General features: G+C 36.2%; 1 protein-coding gene across 6 annotated transcripts in view; it reads left to right on the top strand.

The window, feature by feature from the left end:
* Positions 1 to 18,733, top strand: part of CEP85L (centrosomal protein 85 like) — a 104,444-nt gene extending 85,711 nt beyond the window's left edge. For 4 of the 6 annotated variants that reach the window (XM_060190551.1, XM_007521020.3, XM_060190553.1 and 1 more), the window contains exons 8-13: positions 1,656 to 1,810; positions 2,125 to 2,242; positions 2,685 to 2,735; positions 6,553 to 6,660; positions 10,236 to 10,467; positions 14,055 to 18,733. In XM_060190551.1, the coding sequence (XP_060046534.1) occupies positions 1,656 to 1,810; positions 2,125 to 2,242; positions 2,685 to 2,735; positions 6,553 to 6,660; positions 10,236 to 10,467; positions 14,055 to 14,218 (828 nt within the window). In that variant the 3' untranslated portion in view covers positions 14,219 to 18,733. The remainder of the gene's footprint in view (positions 1 to 1,655; positions 1,811 to 2,124; positions 2,243 to 2,684; positions 2,736 to 6,552; positions 6,661 to 10,235; positions 10,468 to 14,054) is intronic. The other 2 variants (XR_009549606.1, XM_060190552.1) reach the window with 2 other exon arrangements.
* The last annotated feature ends 750 nt before the right edge of the window (positions 18,734 to 19,483 follow it).

Below are 19,483 nucleotides of genomic sequence, written 5' to 3' on the forward strand. Positions count from 1 at the left end.
GGGGGTGAGAGTGTTTTGTATACACCTATAATGGGGAGATGAGAGATTATGGCCATGTGCTAGCAACTGTAATGTAATCCATTAACTCCCCAGTTAAAAAAGTGGGGTCAGGGACAGGCAGTGGTGCAACTGGTAGAACACATACATTACAGTACACAAGGACCTGGGTTCAAGTCCCCAGTCCCCACTTGCAATGGGGAAGCTTCAAGAGCAGTGAAACTGTGCTGTATGTGTTTCGCTCTCTCTTTGCCTTTGCTTCTTTCTTCCCTCCCAATTTATCTCTGTCTCTATCCAAAATAAATCATCAAAATTTTCTTGTTTTTTAAAGAATTTTTGATTTCTTTCAAATTTATTGTTGGATAGAGACAGAGAAATTGAGAAAAGAGGGTTGGATAGAAAGGGGAAGAGAGACCCATGCAGCGCTGCTTCTGTACTTATGAAGCTTTCCTCCTGCAGGTGGGGACCAGGGTCTTGAACCCAGGCCCTTGCACACTGTAATGTGTGTGCTTAGCCAGGTGTGTCAACAGGCCCAAAATTTTCCTTTGAATGGGCAGAAGATACAAATAGACAGTTCCTTCCTTCTTTCCTTCCTTCCTTCCTCCCTCCCTCCCTCCCTCCCTCCCTTCCTTCCTTCCTTCCTTCCTTCCTTCCTTCCTTCCTTCCTTCCTTCCTTCCTTCCTTCTTGGATAGGACAGAGAGAAATTGAGAGAAAAGGGAAAGACAGAGAGGAGGAAAGATAAGACACCTGCAGACCTGCTCTACCACCTGTGAAGCGACCCCCTGCCGGTGGGGAGCTGGGGGGCTTGAACCAGGATCCTTATGCAAGTCTTTGTGCTTCATGCAAAACACTTAACCCACTGCTACCGCTTGGCCCCCTGAATAGACAGTTTTCTAAAGAAAAGATACACAGGGTTTACAGACACATGTGGAAATGCTCCACTTCACTCCTCACCAGAGAAATTGAAATTAAAACCACATTGAGATTCCACCTCATAACACCGCCAGTAAAACAAAAGAAGATAAATGTTGGAGAGGATGTGGAGAAAAAAACAAAGAAAAGAAAAGATAGTGTATATTCTCTAGGTTGAAATGAATGGAACAGTGTGTCCTGGTTATTTATGCAGCAAAGTGAGTATATTTAGCACTGATGAAATTCATGTATACTTTAAGATAGATAAATTTTATTAATATTTTAACATAAAAAATTGAAATACTCCCAAATTTAGATCATCCATTTTTTATTTATATTTCAGAAAATTTTGACACCATTTTCCTTTTTCTCATAGTCTCATTCTCCCAGAACCTTTCAATACTAAAAAAGAGATAAAAATATTAAATATACTAGACGAAATGAAGATTGTGGTTTTTTTTTAACTACAAGAATATTAATTCTTGAGAACAAAGTAGCAGCTACTAATCATCGCACATGCACATTGCACACGCACATTGCACACACACGCACACTCACACACATGCACATTGCACACACACATGCACATTGCACACACACATGCACACTGCACATGCACATTGCACACACACATGCACACTCACACACATGCACATTGCACACACACATGCACACTCACACACATGCACATTGCACACACACATGCACACACACATGCAATTAACTTTCAAAAATTGCTCCTTAGCTGCAGGTCCTAGAAGAAAAGAATAAAAATCTGCAAGAGACTTTGATAGATATGGAAAAGAAGTTCGAAGAGATCAAAATACAGTGTCAAGAAAAAGAGGCACAGCTAATATGCCAGAAAAAGAAAGAAAAGGAGTTGGTCACTACAGTTCAGAGGTAAGCAAACTTTTGTCAGATCTTTTATGCTTTTTTTAACTTAGTCAATTTTTTCATAAAACGTTTCACTTGAAATACATTTATAATTGTTATTATAAACGACTCTTGACTCTAGTCTCAAATGTGGCATTTAATCTCCGTAATATTTTTTTTTCTTGTGTAAAATTTAGGTGTATATATACTGTTTGCAGGCATTGTTTGCTGCCTGATTACAAAATATTACAGACTCTAAGAAGGGACTTCATGTACGCTGATGCCATCTACCCAAATCAACAACAGAACTTACTTTCTTCTATTATTTCTTTCTAAAACAGTTTGCAACAAAAAGTAGAAAGATGTCTGGAAGACGGAATTCGCCTACCCATGTTAGATGCGAAACAGCTTCAGAATGAAAATGATAATTTGAGAGAACAAAATGAGAATGCTAGTAAGGTCAGTGTTTATGTTTGTAGGCTTATAATTTATTTATATTTCTGTTAATAGCTAATAGCTTGTAGATTTGTAACTAATATTCTTACTTGGAAAGAATAGAAATTGAAGTATATTAAAATAATTTAAATCTTACCAAAACAAAAATATATTTTCTCTTCCTAATTTATTCAAAGTCTATCAAATTTATTTTTATAACTGACAAAAAATTTTATCAAGAATTACAAGGATTTTTCAGTTTTGCATATGTGTTATCTAAATCACATGACTATGTTGTAGAGGATGTATGTGTCTTATGAAAACTTGTAAACTTGTGTAGAAAAATCACACCCTAACTTGAAAAATAAATTCATAATTCCCTGCCTTTTGCTTTCTTGAAATATTGGTCCTTTAAGAGAGCAATACAAACATAATTTGACTCAGACCAACTTATTTTCTCTTTTAGATAATAAATAGCCAACAAGATGAGATTGACAGAATGATTTTAGAAATTCAGGTAAGAAATGGTTTGTGTTTAATTTAACTATAGCTGATTTATTCTTAATGGAGATAAATATATTCATTCCGATTCCAGATAAACTTGTAGCTTTTCTATTCTCTTAAATTTGCTGCCATGTTGATAGGACTGCATTCAGTCTACATATATGGTTCTGCGTAGAATAGTCATGTTGATGATGTTAATGCTTCCAGCCATGAACATTGTATATATTTCTATTCCTTTGTACCTTTTTCTATTACCTTGAATATTGATTCACAATTTTCAGTCCACAAATCTTTTACTTCCTCTGTTAGGTTTATTTCTAGATAATGTATTTCTTTATTGCTGCTATCATAAGTGGAATCAGTCTATGGGTCTATTTTTGTAACTTAAGTGTTTGCATAGAAAAATGCCACTGTTTTTTTGTATATTAATTTTGTAAAATAATTTCCTGCTGGATTGTTTAGAATTTTGTGTCTGTTATCATATCATCTATGAATAGTGACAGTTTGACTTCCTCTCTTCCAGTCTATGTGCCTTTAAATTCCTTTCTCTGACCTCATCGCTATGACTAGGACATCCAGCACTACAGATTAGAGATCCAGACAGGGTAGCCTCACATAGTACCTAATGGAAATCAGAGAGCTTTCAGTTTCTCTCCATTAAATGGCTGAGGCTTTGCTATCATAGACTCAACTCGATTGAGAAAACTCCCACTGGTCTCATTTCTTAATGTTTTGATGATTAAAGGATGTTAGATTTTTGTCAAAGACTGTCTCTGAAGACAGTATCACCCATATACCAAAAGCAAACAAAGGAAAGCAAGCAAACTATATACTGATATCCTGGTGAGCACAACACAGATGCTTAGGTTCTGAGCAAAATTTTAGCGAACCAGATACACTAGCACATTAAAGAAAGCATATCATGACCAAGTGAGACTTTCCCCAAGGACTCAAAGCTGGTTCAATATGTAACTCTACAAATGTGATCCACCACATCAACAAAAGGAAAACCAAAACCACATGATTATCACAATAGATGCATAGAAAATGTTTCAGTAATTTTTATTCCACTGTGAGGAAAACCATTCAGTGGTCTTTTTTTGTGTTTTGTTTTGTTTTTTCACTTCCTTATTTCACTGAGCAGAATTACTTCCATTTATCTTATTTTTATTTATTTATTTATTTATTTATTTATTTATTTATTTATTTTGCTTCCAGGATTATTGCTGGGGCTGTGATAGCCACTGCTCTTGTGGCCATTTTTTGTTTGTTTGTTTTTGTTTAGGACATAGAGAAATTGAGAAGACACCTGCAGAGATCTGCTTCACCTCTTGTGAAGCGACACCCCTGCAGGCTGGGAAGGGCTTGGGGTGCGGCTCCAGTTAATGTTCCTTTTATCCCAATAAGCATAAATGTCATCTTTTCTAATGGCAGACTAGTATCGCACTTGAATACATACCCATCATTTCATTATCCAGTATCTGTCGATGGATATTTAGCTTGTTTATTCAGGCTACTGTGAATAGTGCTGCTAAAAATGTAAGGCTGCATTGTGTCCTTTTTAATAATATTTTTCTGCCCTTCAGATAAATGCCACCAAGTGGTATTGCAGAATCTTAGGATATTGTTTTTCCACAGGTAGGGGTCATCCCCGTACCGTTTTCCATAAGAATTGTACCAGTTCGCATTTCCACCATGTGTCAGAGTTCCTTTTTCCTTTGCATTCTCTTCAGCACTTGTCCCCAGTTTTGTAATGTGGAAGGCCTTGTTCATGGGCGAGAAGTGATTATTATTATGGTTTTACTTTGAATTTTTTTTAAATGGTATTTATTTATTCCCTTTTGTTGCCCTTGTTGTTTTTATTGTTGTTATTGGACAGGACAAAAGAGAAACGGAGAGGGAAGGGGAAGACAGAGGGGGAGAGAAAGAGGGGAGGGGAAGACATGGGGAGAGAAAGATAGACACCTGCAGACCTACTTCACTGCTTGTGAAGCGACTCCCCTGGGGCTCGAATTGGGATCCTTATGCCTGTCTTTCTGCTTCACACCACGTGCGCTTAACCTGCTGTGCTACTGCCTGACTCCCCCATAGGTTTACTCTTGCCTTATTCTTCTTTGTCGCTTACTTATTTAAAAAAATTTTTTTTTACTTATCTTTATTTATTGGATAGCTACAACCAGAAATCAAGAGGGAAGGGGGAGATTATAGAGGGAGAGAGAAAGGGAGACACCTGTAACCATTGCTTCACCACCTGCAAAGCTTTCCCCCTGCAGGTGGAGACCAGGGGCTTGAACCTGGGTCCTTACACATTATAATATGTGTGCTCAAACAGGTACCACCCATTCCCTGACTTAATGTTTAGTATCTTAAGTCTCTAATACATTTTGAGTTCATTTTTGGCATGGAGTTAAATAATAGTCTAATTTCCCTTTTTACTGTCCGATCTTTCCCAACATCGTTTGGTGAGATCTTTTTGTCTGTTGTATGTTTTCTGTCCCTTTGGCACATGTCAGATGTCCGTGCATATCTGGCTTATTTTGTGGAATCTCTAGATGCTATTCAGTTGATGTGAATATCTTTTAAAATACCATGCATTTTAGTTACCATTGATTTGCAGAATAGTTTTAAGTTAGAGAGTGTACTGTCCCCATTTTTCTTTTCTCTCAGAATTGCTTTAGGTATTTGGACTCTTTTGTGATTCCACCCAAATTTCAGGATTGTTTGTCCTGCTTTCTTGAAGAATACTATTGAGATCTTAGTAAAGATTACATTGAATTTATTAATTGCTTTAGGTAAGGTTATCTTAATTATTTTTTCAATTCTTGGATGCAAGATATCAGTCCATTTCTGTTTGTTCCTCTATGTCTTTTACTAATACCTGATAGTTTTCTTTGTAATGGTCTTTAACATACTTTATTAGATTTACTCCAAGTTATTATCTATTTTTTCTATCCCAGTTGATCTGGCTAGTACTACCTGTTCTGTGTTGTACAGATGTGGTGAGAATGGATAGCTTTGTCTTTTCCTCATCTTAGGGAAAAGCTTTTCAGTTTTTTACTGTCGCGTGTAATACAGTTAGCTGAGGGGTTGTGGGCATCGTTTTTACTTTATTTCTATCTATAACAAGTTTTTATCAGAAATGAATGTTGATTCTTTTATTTCATCCAGAGACAGTGGGAGGGCACCTCATAATGGCTAGTGGTGCTGCTTAGGTGGTCAACGTTCTGAGGCCTTCTCAGAGTGAAGACTAAATATAGATGCCGGAGAAACTAAAATAAAAAAGTAACCTTTTCTTTGGCCCTAGATTTACTGATATCTTGGTATACTGATGAAAAGGAGACTTAGGAGCAGATAAGAAATTAGTTTATCAATGTGCCATAAAAGGCTTTTGGCCTAAATTCAACATCACATCCACTGCTTGGAATACTATACACCAAGAAAAGATAGTTTAACTGTGTTTCAAATAATAATACTTAAGGAGAGTCTTAGAAATTATAAGGTAGACATTAATCCCCCAATTAAAAATTTCTTTTAAAAAATCATAAGATAGGTAAAAGCATGGGTATTTCTAGTATACTTCCATTATGCAAACAAGCCAGTTAATAAAATAACATTGATTTTTAGATTTCACATGTTTTACTCACATTAAAAACATTCTTGGTAATTTTTTTCCCTTTGGAATCACTTTAAAAGTATTGTGGATTGATTCAAAAGTGAGGGTTTGATCTTCTAACAGGCTACAAAGAATAAAAGATTCAAAATATTCAGTGTTTTTTTTTTTTTTGCTTTAATCTATAATATACTTTTCTTCTTACTTCTTGTTATTGTAGTCTATGCAAGGGAAACTTTCTAAAGAAAAATCTACCACTCAAAAGATAATGGATGAACTGGAAAAGAAAGACAGAAACCTACAGAGACTAACAAAAACATTGCTTGACGTGAGTAGAATAAATTCAGATTGCTTTCAAAAGATGTTTATTACTTCAAATTTAAACAAATGCTTGTTTTTACATATTAGAGAAACATTTTTTTCAGTTGATGATTTGATTTTTGATGTGCCAGTTAGTGAAAAGTCATTTTTACAAAATTATGATAAAAACACAAATTTCTGTTAATGCAGTTTCACAGATTCAACTAAATAAAAGCAGGTGTTATAGTAATTAGGTTGCAAAGACATCAAATAAGATATGAATTGAGTATTTTTAAAGAATGCCCCTTAAACCCTTGAGGAAGGTGTAGTTTTAGGCTATCACCATTGAAGTGGATCATGTTTTCTTCACTGGATCACAAGGCAAATTACTTGATTTTCATTTAAGGACATGTTATATTTTTTTAAAAGTATTTGTCTCGGGGGCCAGGCTGTAGTGCAGTGGATTCAGCACACATGGTGTGAAGCGCAAGGACCAGAGTAAGGATCCCGGTTCAAGTCCCAACTTCCCACCTGCACGGGGTCGTTTCATAAGTTGTGAAACAGGTCTGCAGGTGTCTGTCTCTCTCTCTCTCTCTTGTCTTCCCCTCCTCTCTTGATTTCTTTCTGTCCTATCCAACAACAATGACGACAGCTATAACAACAATAATAAGCAAGGGCAACAAAAGGGGAAAAAAAATAGCCTCCAGGAACAGTGGATTTGTAGTGCAGGCACCAAGCCCCAGGGATAAACCCTGGAGGCAAAAAAAAAAAAAGTACTTGTCTTAACTGGATAACATTTATCCTCTTACCATTTTCCTGTACCTTCATAGTTACACTAATAAGAATAGTAATTGTTGACAGCGAATAATACTTAGCATATGTTAAAATTTCCCTACTTCTCCAAATGTTTTAAATAGTGACTGATGAAACCACCATTGAATCAAAGATCCTGACTTGCATTTTATTTTGACTTATCCATCTAAAAGTACCATTTTTATTCCATGCCATGGACTTGTTAAAAAAAAAAAAAAAAACAACTAGGCCTGTCATCTTGTAGACTCATAGATCTGTCAGATGTTTCCTCATGACATCATTTATCTTATTTTGTCCCTTCTATTCATTCCTTCCCTTCTCTCCCTCTCTCTCTCCCTTTCCCTTCCTTCCTTCTTTCCTTGCTTTGTTTCTTTTTTTAAGATTTTTTTTTTTTAATGAGAAAGGTAGGAAGAGAGAGAGAGAAATAACCAGTGCTGCTGGGGATTGAACTCGGGACCTCATGCTTGAGAGTCCAGTGCTTTATTCACTGCAACACCTCCTGGACCACTGCCCCCACTATTCCCTGTAAGCCAGAATTTAGAGTAAAGATATTAGAGATTCTGATCACATACTTAATATGAATACTTTGTAGGTGTTGCTCACATCAAATTTTGTATGTTTGTTTTGGGGTATCTCTCTCTCTCTCTCTCTCCAGCGGGGTGGTCTCCAGGGGAAAGATAACAGGCTGGTTCTTTCTCGCTTATGGCAGGGGTGACACGAAGTAAAAGACACCAGGGGACTCTTAGCGTGCCTAGAATTCTAGAATCCTAGAATCCATAGAATCCTAGAGTCCGTTTATTAGCAAAGTGGACATGAGTTAAATAGAAAAGCAATGAAGTTAATTATTGTTGAAATGTGACAGAAATTACAGGTTTCTTAATGGTCAGCATGCCCCTAAGGTAGGGGGCTGGTATGACAGGAATTGATGAGATACAAGACAGTTATTCTCCATGACACAAGCAACTTAATTATCCAAAGGTATTTGAGAGAAGCATAGGGGTTAAACCGGTAGGGTGAGACAGAGAGAAGATGACTATCAAAAAGCCATATAGTTTGGAATTTCTCTTGTCTGGGGTCTGAGGTGTGTGATGAAGTGTGTGATGAGGTGTGTTCTTCTGTGATCAGAAGGTGACTTTGAATAAGTGAATCTGTGGCCATGGGGCCTGCAGTTAATGGAGGGAAGTACTGGGGTTTCTGTGGGCCTGAGAGACAAGAAGGAAAGAACCAAGTCTGAGTTACCCCCCTTATGCTCACCTCGGTTGAGAGAGACTTACCAAGAGGTTATCTTCTCAGACCTCCATCCAAAGATGGGGGTGGTTCTCCCTAAGCTCTATCAGGCTTACACATGGTCCCAACATGTTTTGTTATACAACTACCAGTGACAGAAATCCTAACTTCCCCAGGCTAGTGTGGTAAAGACTTAATTTGAGTGTAGTACTATAATTTCTGTAGTTAGCCTGTGCTATGTGACTTGGGCAACCATGTGCACAAGCATTTGACCACCTTTGCCCTGAAGTTAGTAGCACCCACTAATGACCATTGTCTGAATCATTTGATGACTGAAGGTGTTCCCACCTCCCTGATTATTTTGTTTCTTTACTATTTATTTGCTGGAATTCACCAGTTACATTTTTTTCTTCGGGAGTCGGGCAGAGGGTTAAGCCACATGGCACAAAGCTCAAGGATCAGTGTAAAGGATCCCAGTTTGAGTCCCCAGCTCCCCACCTGCAGAGGAGTCGCTTCACAAGCGGTGAAGCAGGTCTGCAGGTGTCTGTCTTTCTCTCCCTCTCTCTGTCTTCCCCTCCTCTCTCCATCTCTCTGTCCTATCCAACAACGACATCAGTAATAACTATAATAAAACAACAAGGGCAACAAAAGGGAATAAATAAATATTTTTTAAGAAATTTTTTCTTCACTAACCCAGGTGAGTTGGCTATTCTGAAATACAATCTTATCTGGAAAAGTAGTTAAGTATACCTCTAGTTAGTAGCTGTCAGCATGGGGAATACATAGTAACCACTTCCATGATGTGTGAGGAAAGTCTTCCTGAGTATCATGAGTTCCTCTTAATGCTTCCAACTCAGATTTAACAACTTGGGGTTGTTTAGGTCCCCTCACCCCGTATTTCACTCTAAATTTGTATTTCTTCTTCTCTTACCTTGAAATGTTAGTTTCCTGTTAACGTCAGCATAGAATATGGACTTTTTCTCAATATGTAGGAAACAGATTCACAGTAAATAAATCACTGTTACTACTAATAAAAAATCTGGTTGAGGTTCAATTTTTTCTTTTTCTTTTTTTTTTTTTTAGTTCTTGGGATAATTCTTATTTAAGTGCATTATACATAAAGCAAAGATGTTCATTATGTGAGAATAGTAGAGAACCCTAGAAACTTAGACTGAATTTATATTGCCTTTCAAGGTTTTACTAGGGTGAGGTAGATAGCATAATGGTTATGCAAAGAGACTCTCATCCCTGAGGCTCCTAGGTTTCAAGTTCAACCCCCCCACACCACCATAAGCCAAAGATGATCAGTGCTCTGGCAAAAAAAAAAAAAAAAAAAAAAAAAAAAAGTAATGCTCTCAAAAGTTTACTAGGGCACTTGGTAGCACAGAAAAACTGTTTCTACTATTTATTTTTGTCTACTTTTTCTGCTGTGTATTACAGCTAAATCTGGGTAATGGACACATATTGCCCTACTGTTTGGTATATTGACCTGGGGGAAATGTTGACCTCTGTGGCTTTTGAATCTTTCCACTGTTCTGATTTTTGTTTTCTTATCCATTGCAGAACCAAAGACAAACAGAAGAGGCATGTTCTTTATTGGATCAGGACCAGGGAGCTGACCAGCCCAGGCAGCAGACCTTTCTTTCCAAATGGCCACTATTTGATTTGAGTGTGATTGATCAGCTGTTCAAGGAAATGTCTTACTGTTTGCTGGACTTGAAAGCATTGTGTAGTATTCTTAATCAGCGTGCTCAGGGCAAGGAACCGAACCTCTCATTATTACTTGGAATCCGATGTAAGTGATTCTGACTTGTCCTTACTTCACGGTTTATCAATCAGAAACTATCTGAATTTTTTTAAAATGTTTTTTAACCTTTATTGGTAGAGACATCCAGAAATCAAAAGGGAAGGGGATGATAAGAGAGGTAGAAACAACACTGCTCCACCACTCACAAAACTTTCCCCCTGCAGGTGGGGGCCGGGGGCTGGACCCCAGATTCTTGAATATTTTAACTTGTGCACTCAACCATGTGCTCCACCACCCTGCCCCTCAGAAACTGTTTTCCTGAGTCAAGAACTTCTGATTGCCTTTTTCTCTATTTTTGATATTCCCTATTCAGTTTATAAACTGTAAATTTATAAAACCTCCAATTCTTCATGATTGTTACTACCTCACTGCTAGGATTTACCTCACTATACTGATAGAAGTGAATGGGGCAGTAATTGATGTGAGCTACCACTTGACAGAAAGCCTACAAATCTACCTGTGTGGATGAAGTACACGTTTCCTAAGCTACATTTGTTTTTATATAATGGGAGTGATAGATGTGCTATATTAATTACTCTTCTAAAAGTAATGGTTCTCTTTGCCTAGTAATATGGTATGAAGTAACTGCCTAATAGTATGTTAATTCCTAATACTATGGTAAGTATATAAATCAATGGCCTGGCTATCTGTCAAGTGGTAAAATGTGTGAGAGAAGATCTTCACTTGCTTTATTACACAGTATATAGTCAAGAGTTGCCTGATGTAAGAACCAAAGCTACCAAATAAGCCAGTTTTCATGGACCGCAAATCTGTTGTCTTTGTCACATATAACTGCTGAATTTATCCTTTTCAAAGGGATTCTCACCTGTTCTTCCTCAAGTCCCTTCCACACGTAATTGTGAGAAATGCCACCGGAATAACCTAGTATCTGTTCCCTTCTATATTACCTTTGCAGCAGTAATTCTCTGCAAATGTTAGTCTTAAAAAAAAAAAAAGAAGAAGAAATAGACTTCAGGAGAGCTTTGAATGGAGTCAGATCATAAGGTTCAAAAACACATGCTATATTAAGTAATTGCCTTAGTTTGATTAGAGTAAGGACTAGTTTTGTTTTCTATTTCACCAGAAAAATCCCACTACATTGTATCATAATAGTTTTTTGAGCAAATCAGTTAATGCTATTAATAAAAAAAAAATACATCACTTTTGAAGTAATGCTTTTTGTAGTCGTGCTCAGTGATGTCAACACTTTCCCCTTTGTGCAGGACAGCTAATAAGTGTGAGCACATAAAAGACACTTTAACGCTGAAATGTACTCATTCAGAAAACACTTCTTAGATGCCGTGTGCTACTACTAACGTAGATAAATTGAACACAGCCCTTGCCCACAAATTAACCAAGTAATTATAGTATTGTGATAGGTTCTATAGTTGAGATATGAACAGGGGACATAGATGTGGAAGGGAGAAAAGCAAGTTTGTGTATCTGGGAAAATCTGTGAGATACCCACGAATAGCTGATGTTTGACTTGAGAATCTTGTCAGGTGAGCAAGCATGACTAAGTTAGCTTTGATCTTTTTGGGGTAAGTTGCAGAAGTTCACACACAGAAGACTCAAGTTTAAAAGCTGGTACCCTTCCAATTTTTCTTGTTACCTTCGATGCACCTAGCATTTGTTCACTTTTTCAATGATAAGATAGCAGATCCAACATAATGAAATTCAAAAATCTTATGTTCACTTTCTAGTGTTTTGTTGTTGTTGTTGTTGTTTGTTTGTTTCATTTTGTTTTTGTTTTTTTACCAGAGCATTGCTGAGCTCTGTCTTATGGTGGTACTGAAGGTTGAACCAAAGGGTGCCCTCAGGACCGAGTCTTTTTGTGTAACCATTATGCTATCTTCTCCTCAGCCCCACTTCCCAATGTCTCAAGTTTAACCCCAGAGTCCTTACCTTATAGTGTAGCATTGTGGAAATATGATCAGTCAACTAATTTGTCCAACTCTAATGGATTCTTTTTTTGTGTGTGTGTGTTCCTTTTCCATCATTCCTTCAACTCTCTATGGACTCTGCCTACCCACCCACTCTTCTTAAAACTCTCTGCTGCCTTGGTTACCATGTTGCCATTCTCTAGGTTCTGATTCTACCTTTATGACGTCTTACTCTCAATCTCCTGTGGGACTCTGTCACTTAAAGACTGCTTTCCCCCAGGAACCTCTTGGTGTTTTCTTATTCTCTGTATATCTGCCTTTCCCTAGTATTCTCATCCATATAGGATATGAATAGCAATACCTTTGTCCCACATAGATACTTATATTTTGCCCGGCCTAGACTGTCCTTTTGCCCCTCCCTTTTTTTAATAACTAATTTTTAAATAATATTTTAACTTATTATTGGATAGGACAGAGAGGAACTGAAAGGGGAGGGGGAAGGGAGAGAGGGAGAGAGACAGAGTGATACCTACAGCCCTGCTTCACTACTCATGAAATTTCACCCCTGCAGGTGGGAGCCAGGGGGCTTAACCTGGGTCCTTCTGTACTGTAATATGTGTGCTCAACCAGGTGCACCACCACCCAGCCTCTTGAGGCTCTTGATTACACACACCTTCTTGTTAGAACTGGCTGTTGTGTAAGCATCATAGACTCAGTAGATCTAAAACATAATCTACTTTTCTTCCCTTCCTAAACATGCTCCTCTTGTCGAAGTGAGGAGCACTAACTACCAACCACCTATTACCCATAACCCAAGTCAATGAGCACTATCAACTATCTCGGTCTCAGGGCTTCTGATATTTCGTTCTACCATTATCTCACTGACTGCTGCACTAATTCAAACTTTTATCATCCTTCATCTGGATTGGTCTCTCTTCTAAATTAATTTTATTTATTTATTTATTTATTTATTTATTTATTTATTTATTTATTTATGTTGGATAGAGACAGACTAAAAATGAGAGGGAAATTGAGAATGAGAGAAAGAGACACCTGCTTCTTGTGAAGCTTCCCCCTTCAGGGGCTTGAACCCTGTTCCCAGTGCACTGTAATGTGCTGCTCTACTGCTTACACTACCACCTGCCCCCTCTCTTTCTGTCTCCCTCCCTCCATATATATGTCATGTATAACATGTTTGCTGTTACATATATATATACACACTCTACGTGTATATGTGTGTATAAAGCCACGCTATTGCATTGCCAATGAAAATATATGTGTACGATATACTAATCATACATTTTGAAGGTCTATGTTTTTATGCTAGTGAAACTACTTTGCAGCCTAGAAAACTTTAAGGAAACACACCTCACTTCACAAATGATGTTCAGTTTTAGAACTAGGAAGACATTGGAGCATAAGCATACTCTCTCTTACTGTTGGTTGGAATATTGTCACCATCGAATATGTTGATTTTGCATGTAGCGCTGTACAGATTTAGTGCATTTTAACTAGGAGAACTTTAAAATGACTAAGTAGATATAGTCTGCTTAAAATTGAATTCAACTTAAGCCCGGCTAGTGTTTAATAAAAAGCCATTTTATTTCCAATAAGTTGAAAATCCTAAAATTTTAGTTTTTGTTCAAAACAAAAAAAAAATTGAGGCATTCTTCCACTGCTTTATTTCCACAGCTATGAGCTGTTCAGCTGAAGAGACTGAAAGTGACCACAGCCCAGAAACACTTACTAAAAAACTTTCAGATGTATGCCAGTTACGAAGGGACATCGATGAGTTAAGGACTACCATATCAGACCGCTATGCTCAGGACATGGGAGACAACTGCATTACGCAATGAGCAAGTGTTGGTCTTACAACAATAATGACCTGTTGTTAAATGCTGCTGTGTGACAACAGTTCCTCAGTGTTTGGTTTTAGGAGCCATAATGGGAAGTTGCAAGTAACATGCTACTTGCACATAGGTGGTTTTTTGTTTGTTTGTTTGTTTGTTTTTGCTTTTCTGTGGATTTGTTTTACTGGGTGGGGGTAGGGAGATGTGAGAATATCTTATCTAATCAGGCCAAAAATTGAATTACTATTTGAACAATCTGATAAAGTCTTTAAGGAAAAAAAAAAAATTTATGTTTTCATTAACTACTGATTGTAGGACCAAGCTGTGAAAAGTGCCCTTCTGATAAAGGGATGGAATTCTCTTAATTCTGTTTTTGTGGATTTATGTGGGCATATGTGTGCTTGAGTCATAGAATTATAAGGATCTCTATGGTCAAAGCAAAGCTTCTGAGAGAGACACACATTGTTAATTCATATATTTCTTTTCTTTCATGTAGAGTCTGTTTTATACTTTGGGGTTCTCAAAGGCTGGCTGAACAAGATTTCTAAATGTCTAAAAGTTCTAAGGCAAGTGTTCTAGTAGTAGTACCGCAGGCAAAGTGATGAGGTTAGATTGGGTGCATTTTAATTCTATAATTATGTCAGCTATTTTTCCAGAGTGATCATAAATTGCCTTGGAGATAGGGAATTGTCATGAGCTGACCTTTTTCACTATCATTATGATTTATATAGTACAATGCAACTTAACATAATTTGAATAGTAACATCCATTACAGTTTGAAAATTCTTATTTGTATATTTTAATATAACAATGTAAGCAAGGTCATTTATAACTAATACAAAAGTTCTAAAAACTGAGATCACTATAGTAAAAGAAAGATCATTAAAGTGACTCTGGAACAATAGTTAATTCAAATAGCAAGTTTGCATTTTAATAATTTCATATCTGTTTTAAAGTTGAGACTACTTTAAGAAAAAGCCATCTAACTTATTTATGTCTAAATCGTTACTGACAAAACCTAGGTTTTATCAGTAGTTATATTTCAATTCCTTTGATGAGGAAAAGTACATTAAAAATAGGGTTTTTCATAGAATAGGGTATGTGATCAGAATGACTTTTTTTTTCTTTGGCATACCAGATATCACTATGTTATGCCACTGATTTTTTAAAAATAGACATGAGCATGTAAACTTCCAAATGATTATTTCCCTGTTTTAGGTAGAAGGGACTATATTAGTTTAATGTTGGATGTTATATTCTTTTGCTACAACCTAGTGTGGCAACCACTGTCCTTTGCAGGTTGGTTTGAATTCTTAATGAGACCAGGTATTTAGATTAAGATTTAAGTAAAGACGTAGAAGGAACATGGGGAGTAAGTCAAACAGGATAATACTACTTTGGATAAGAACAGATCACAATTCTGTTTTCTTTCCAGGCTTATATTGATATAAAGAATTAGCCAAGAAAATAATGTCTTAGATATTCTTATCAGTAAAGACATACGCAAGATAAGGCCTTCATGGAAAATACTCAGGAAGATAGTCACTTCAGAATTTGGCTTTTATATAGATCAAATTACATTTTTCTGCATTTCAATGATTGGTTATAATACAGTATAGGAATCAGATTTTCTTTTTTAACCCCTCTTCTTAGCTTATTGTTATTCTGCATCTCAAGGTTCCTAGTCTAACAAGGAGGGCCAGGCCTTAGTCACTGGTAAGAACTTGACTTTCTAGCATTCACTTGTTTTTTTAATGCTAGTGGTTTGAAAACAATCAGGGAGTAGTAGGTTTCTACCAAATATCTGATGCAAATCATTCTGCCTTGTAAAAATTAGTATTTGTGGATAGTCCTTTATAGTAGATAGCAGCGTCTAAAACAGACCATAAATGCAGCACATGTTTTTATATTCTCTTTGAATCATATCCCCTCCCTGCATCCTCAAGCTCCATGATCTCTGAAATAAAAGAGCCCTAAAACGATAGTTCTTAGGAGCAAAGAATCACTAATTTGGGTCACTACATACTTTCCTAAATGTTTCCTAGGTTTTTTTTTAGTTTATATTTTGGAATTTTATAATTGTTTTGAATAAATACTGGGTTATATTAAACTATTGTAGACACATTTTTTAATTAGGTGAGTTTTAATTTTCAGAGTAAGTTTTTTTTAACTTCATTAACAATCTTGAGATGAAATTGCTGAACATAGTAAAAAATTAATAAACTTCTTCTGCTGTATTTGTTACCAAAATGTATACTCTCTCTAGAAGAGGGGAATTCAAATGTGATCATTTCAACATAACCTTGAGTTACCAAATGTAATTACTTTTGAGTTTTAGGTATGCCTAAAAGCAGGTAGTAAGTAGGTAGTCTGGGGAAAAACTTTGGAGGAAATGAAGTTTGCAGTAATCTATTTTTCAGTATTTAATTTCAATTTTAATTTTTCAGAAATCTCCTCTCTCCCAAGACCAACCTTTTGTGTTAGAACAGTAACAGTATCGTCATCTCATTGGAAACAAAGATTTTACCATGAAGTAGGATGGATAAGTATAAACATAGTCTTATCCTAGTCTCAGAAGTCATCATAGTGATATGTCTGAGATTAAAAAAAAAATCACCTAACTTTTAAAGTCAATCTATTGAAAATTTCCTTAGCTGTGAAAATTCTTTTTAATTATACTCCTTTCTTATTAAACACCTATCTTAGAAAGTGTCTGACATTTACTACTAGTCTTTGGGGTTTTGAAATTGAACCTACTGCCTCAGTCATATCAAAGCAGGAAAAGAATAACAATGATCTCAATATAAAGTCCAAATAACCCATATAGGTAAAAATTAATGGAGTCAAGGCCATAGTTGTCTTTTCACTTCATATCAGGAAAATAGAGACAGAATGACTTTTAAATGTAAGTTTTCAGTGACCTCTACTTTGTGTTGACTATGTAAGACATGCTTTAATTTATTTTAAAGTAAGTGTAGCCCCTCTCTTTTTTTTAGTTTGAAAATAGGATTCAATATTTGATGTAATTGCATTATATTTTAGTGGAATTTATTTTATAACAACCTATTAAACTGAATTAAACTTCTTCATTAATTTGTTAGAGACTGTCTCAAGGGCTGGAAAGTGTTTCTAAAATGAGAATTTTACATTTCTATCTTACTAAAGAATTTATAAATTAATTTGTCCTAGCCCAAGACATAGTAATAGGAAGCTTTTAGAAGATATTCTTAAAAGGAACTATTTTGTTGGGAGAATGTTCTTTCAACATTAGTAATAGTTTATTAAACAGTAGAGTAGCTGAGAATTTAGACTGTCTTTAGATTGCATAGTTTAGCTCAGGCATATCTTTAGTTTCTGTTATTAGCATTCTCTTATATAGATTTCTGTCACTGTAAATATGTAATTATGATAAGCAATTTTCACAACCATGCTCATTCAAATCATTCTCATTTGAAGCTGCCAGTGGCTGTGGAGCCAACGTTAAACTCATTTAATTTTTTGTCTTGAGATTAAAAATAATTTTTTTGATTTAACAAAGTTCTTATCTGGTTTCTATAAAACTAAAATTTCAGACTGTACCCCATAAGCCCTCTTGGCCTATTGCTGTATGATACTATGCATGTAGTCATGAAGAGGGAAAGATGGTAGACTTTGGGATACTTTTCTTATTTATACTCTGTACTGAGTATATATAGAATATAGTTTCAAATCAATAAGTCATTAACATCACTATTACAATCACACAGAAAGAACCTTTTGTGCCTTTTTTGCCTGCAGTAAGCATTTGTTTCTATTGTACACTTGCTATAAGAATGATGATTCTTGCACCTTGTTTTTTTCTGTAAATAGATCTGATTAAGGGTTTATTTTTAACAAGCAGCAGTTTTCATTACTAGGTAATAACCTTAGTAAAAACGAGAAGGAAGTACTAGATATATGTCTTCAGAGCCCAGACTTTCCTGTACAGTAAACAGAAAACTCTTTGGAATGTAATCATTTGTGTGTATAGATATGTGTGTATATAAATGTGTATAAATAGTTATTTAAGTATATAACTGTAAAATTCAGCGTCACATTGGTGTGATGAAAAGCAGTAGTAAGGTGCTAGGTGGTTGTATTAAAAAGCACAGCAGAGAGTATATAATCAGTCACTGTGACTGGTGTTTTTGGTAAACTAGGTTCAGTTTTTGAACCACCCAGAATACCTCATCTGTAAATACAGTGGTCATGACTTAATTGAAATACAGTTATTGTGAAAAAGAATGTGAAGCCACTGGTTGGCTTATGCCTTCTGATTCTTGCCTCTTGATTCTAACAATTCTTGCCTCTTTTTTTTATAAAGGGGTTGCTTTTTGTTTTTAAATAGGGTTTACAGCTAGAATTTTGAATGCCAAAGCTCTATTTATTTAAAAAAAAATTTTTAAGTTTTCAATGTTAACGGCTAAGTATTTTTCCACTGGACTATTGTTTGTTGATGTTGGAATTTGTATTTACAGAGAAATAAATTTTTTAATAAAATGACTTATGTCTTCCAATTGCCTCATGTTAATTTAAGAATGAGTTTGAAATGTTAGGCTTTCCCAAATTCTCAGTCACAGGGATATGCTGAATTGCCATTCAGGTTTAAGTTTTTCATGAATATATAGAAGACTCTGATCAGGACAGGAAAACGTCTGCTTTCCAAGTCTCTTACCATTTCTTTTCAATTATTGAAAAACATCATCTGAAGACCTTCCCACTGAGTTTTTTTTTTCCATTTTTGTTGTCCTTGTTGTTGTTACTATTGGATAGGACAGAGATAAATTGAGAGAGGAGGAGAGAAAGACACCTACAGACCTGCTTCACCGCCTGTAAAGTGACCCCTCTACAGATGGGGAGCTGGGGGCTCGAGCTGGCATCCTTAAGCCGGTCCTTGTGCTTCTCGCCATGTGCGCTACTGCCTGCTGCCTCCCCCCACCCCGAGACTTTCTAACAGCATGTACCTTAAATAAAAGGGTGTCTCTGTATCACTTTGCACTAATAGCTCTGTTGGCCCCCTTAACTTGACTTAAAATCAAGAGTGTCCACTGATCCAGGAAGATACCTCAACACAGGAGCTGCATTCCCTAAGACCCCAGGTGCCCCAATTTCTTTCTTTCTTTTTAAATTAGTTTTTATTATCTTTATTTATTTATTGCCCAGAGACAGCCAGAAATCAAGAGGAAAGGGGGAGGGAGAGAGAGAAAGAGAGACACCTGCAACACTGCTCTGCCACTTGTGAAGCTCTCCCCC

This window comes from Erinaceus europaeus, chromosome 4, assembly GCF_950295315.1.
Source record: "Erinaceus europaeus chromosome 4, mEriEur2.1, whole genome shotgun sequence".
Lineage (NCBI taxonomy): Eukaryota > Metazoa > Chordata > Mammalia > Eulipotyphla > Erinaceidae > Erinaceus > Erinaceus europaeus.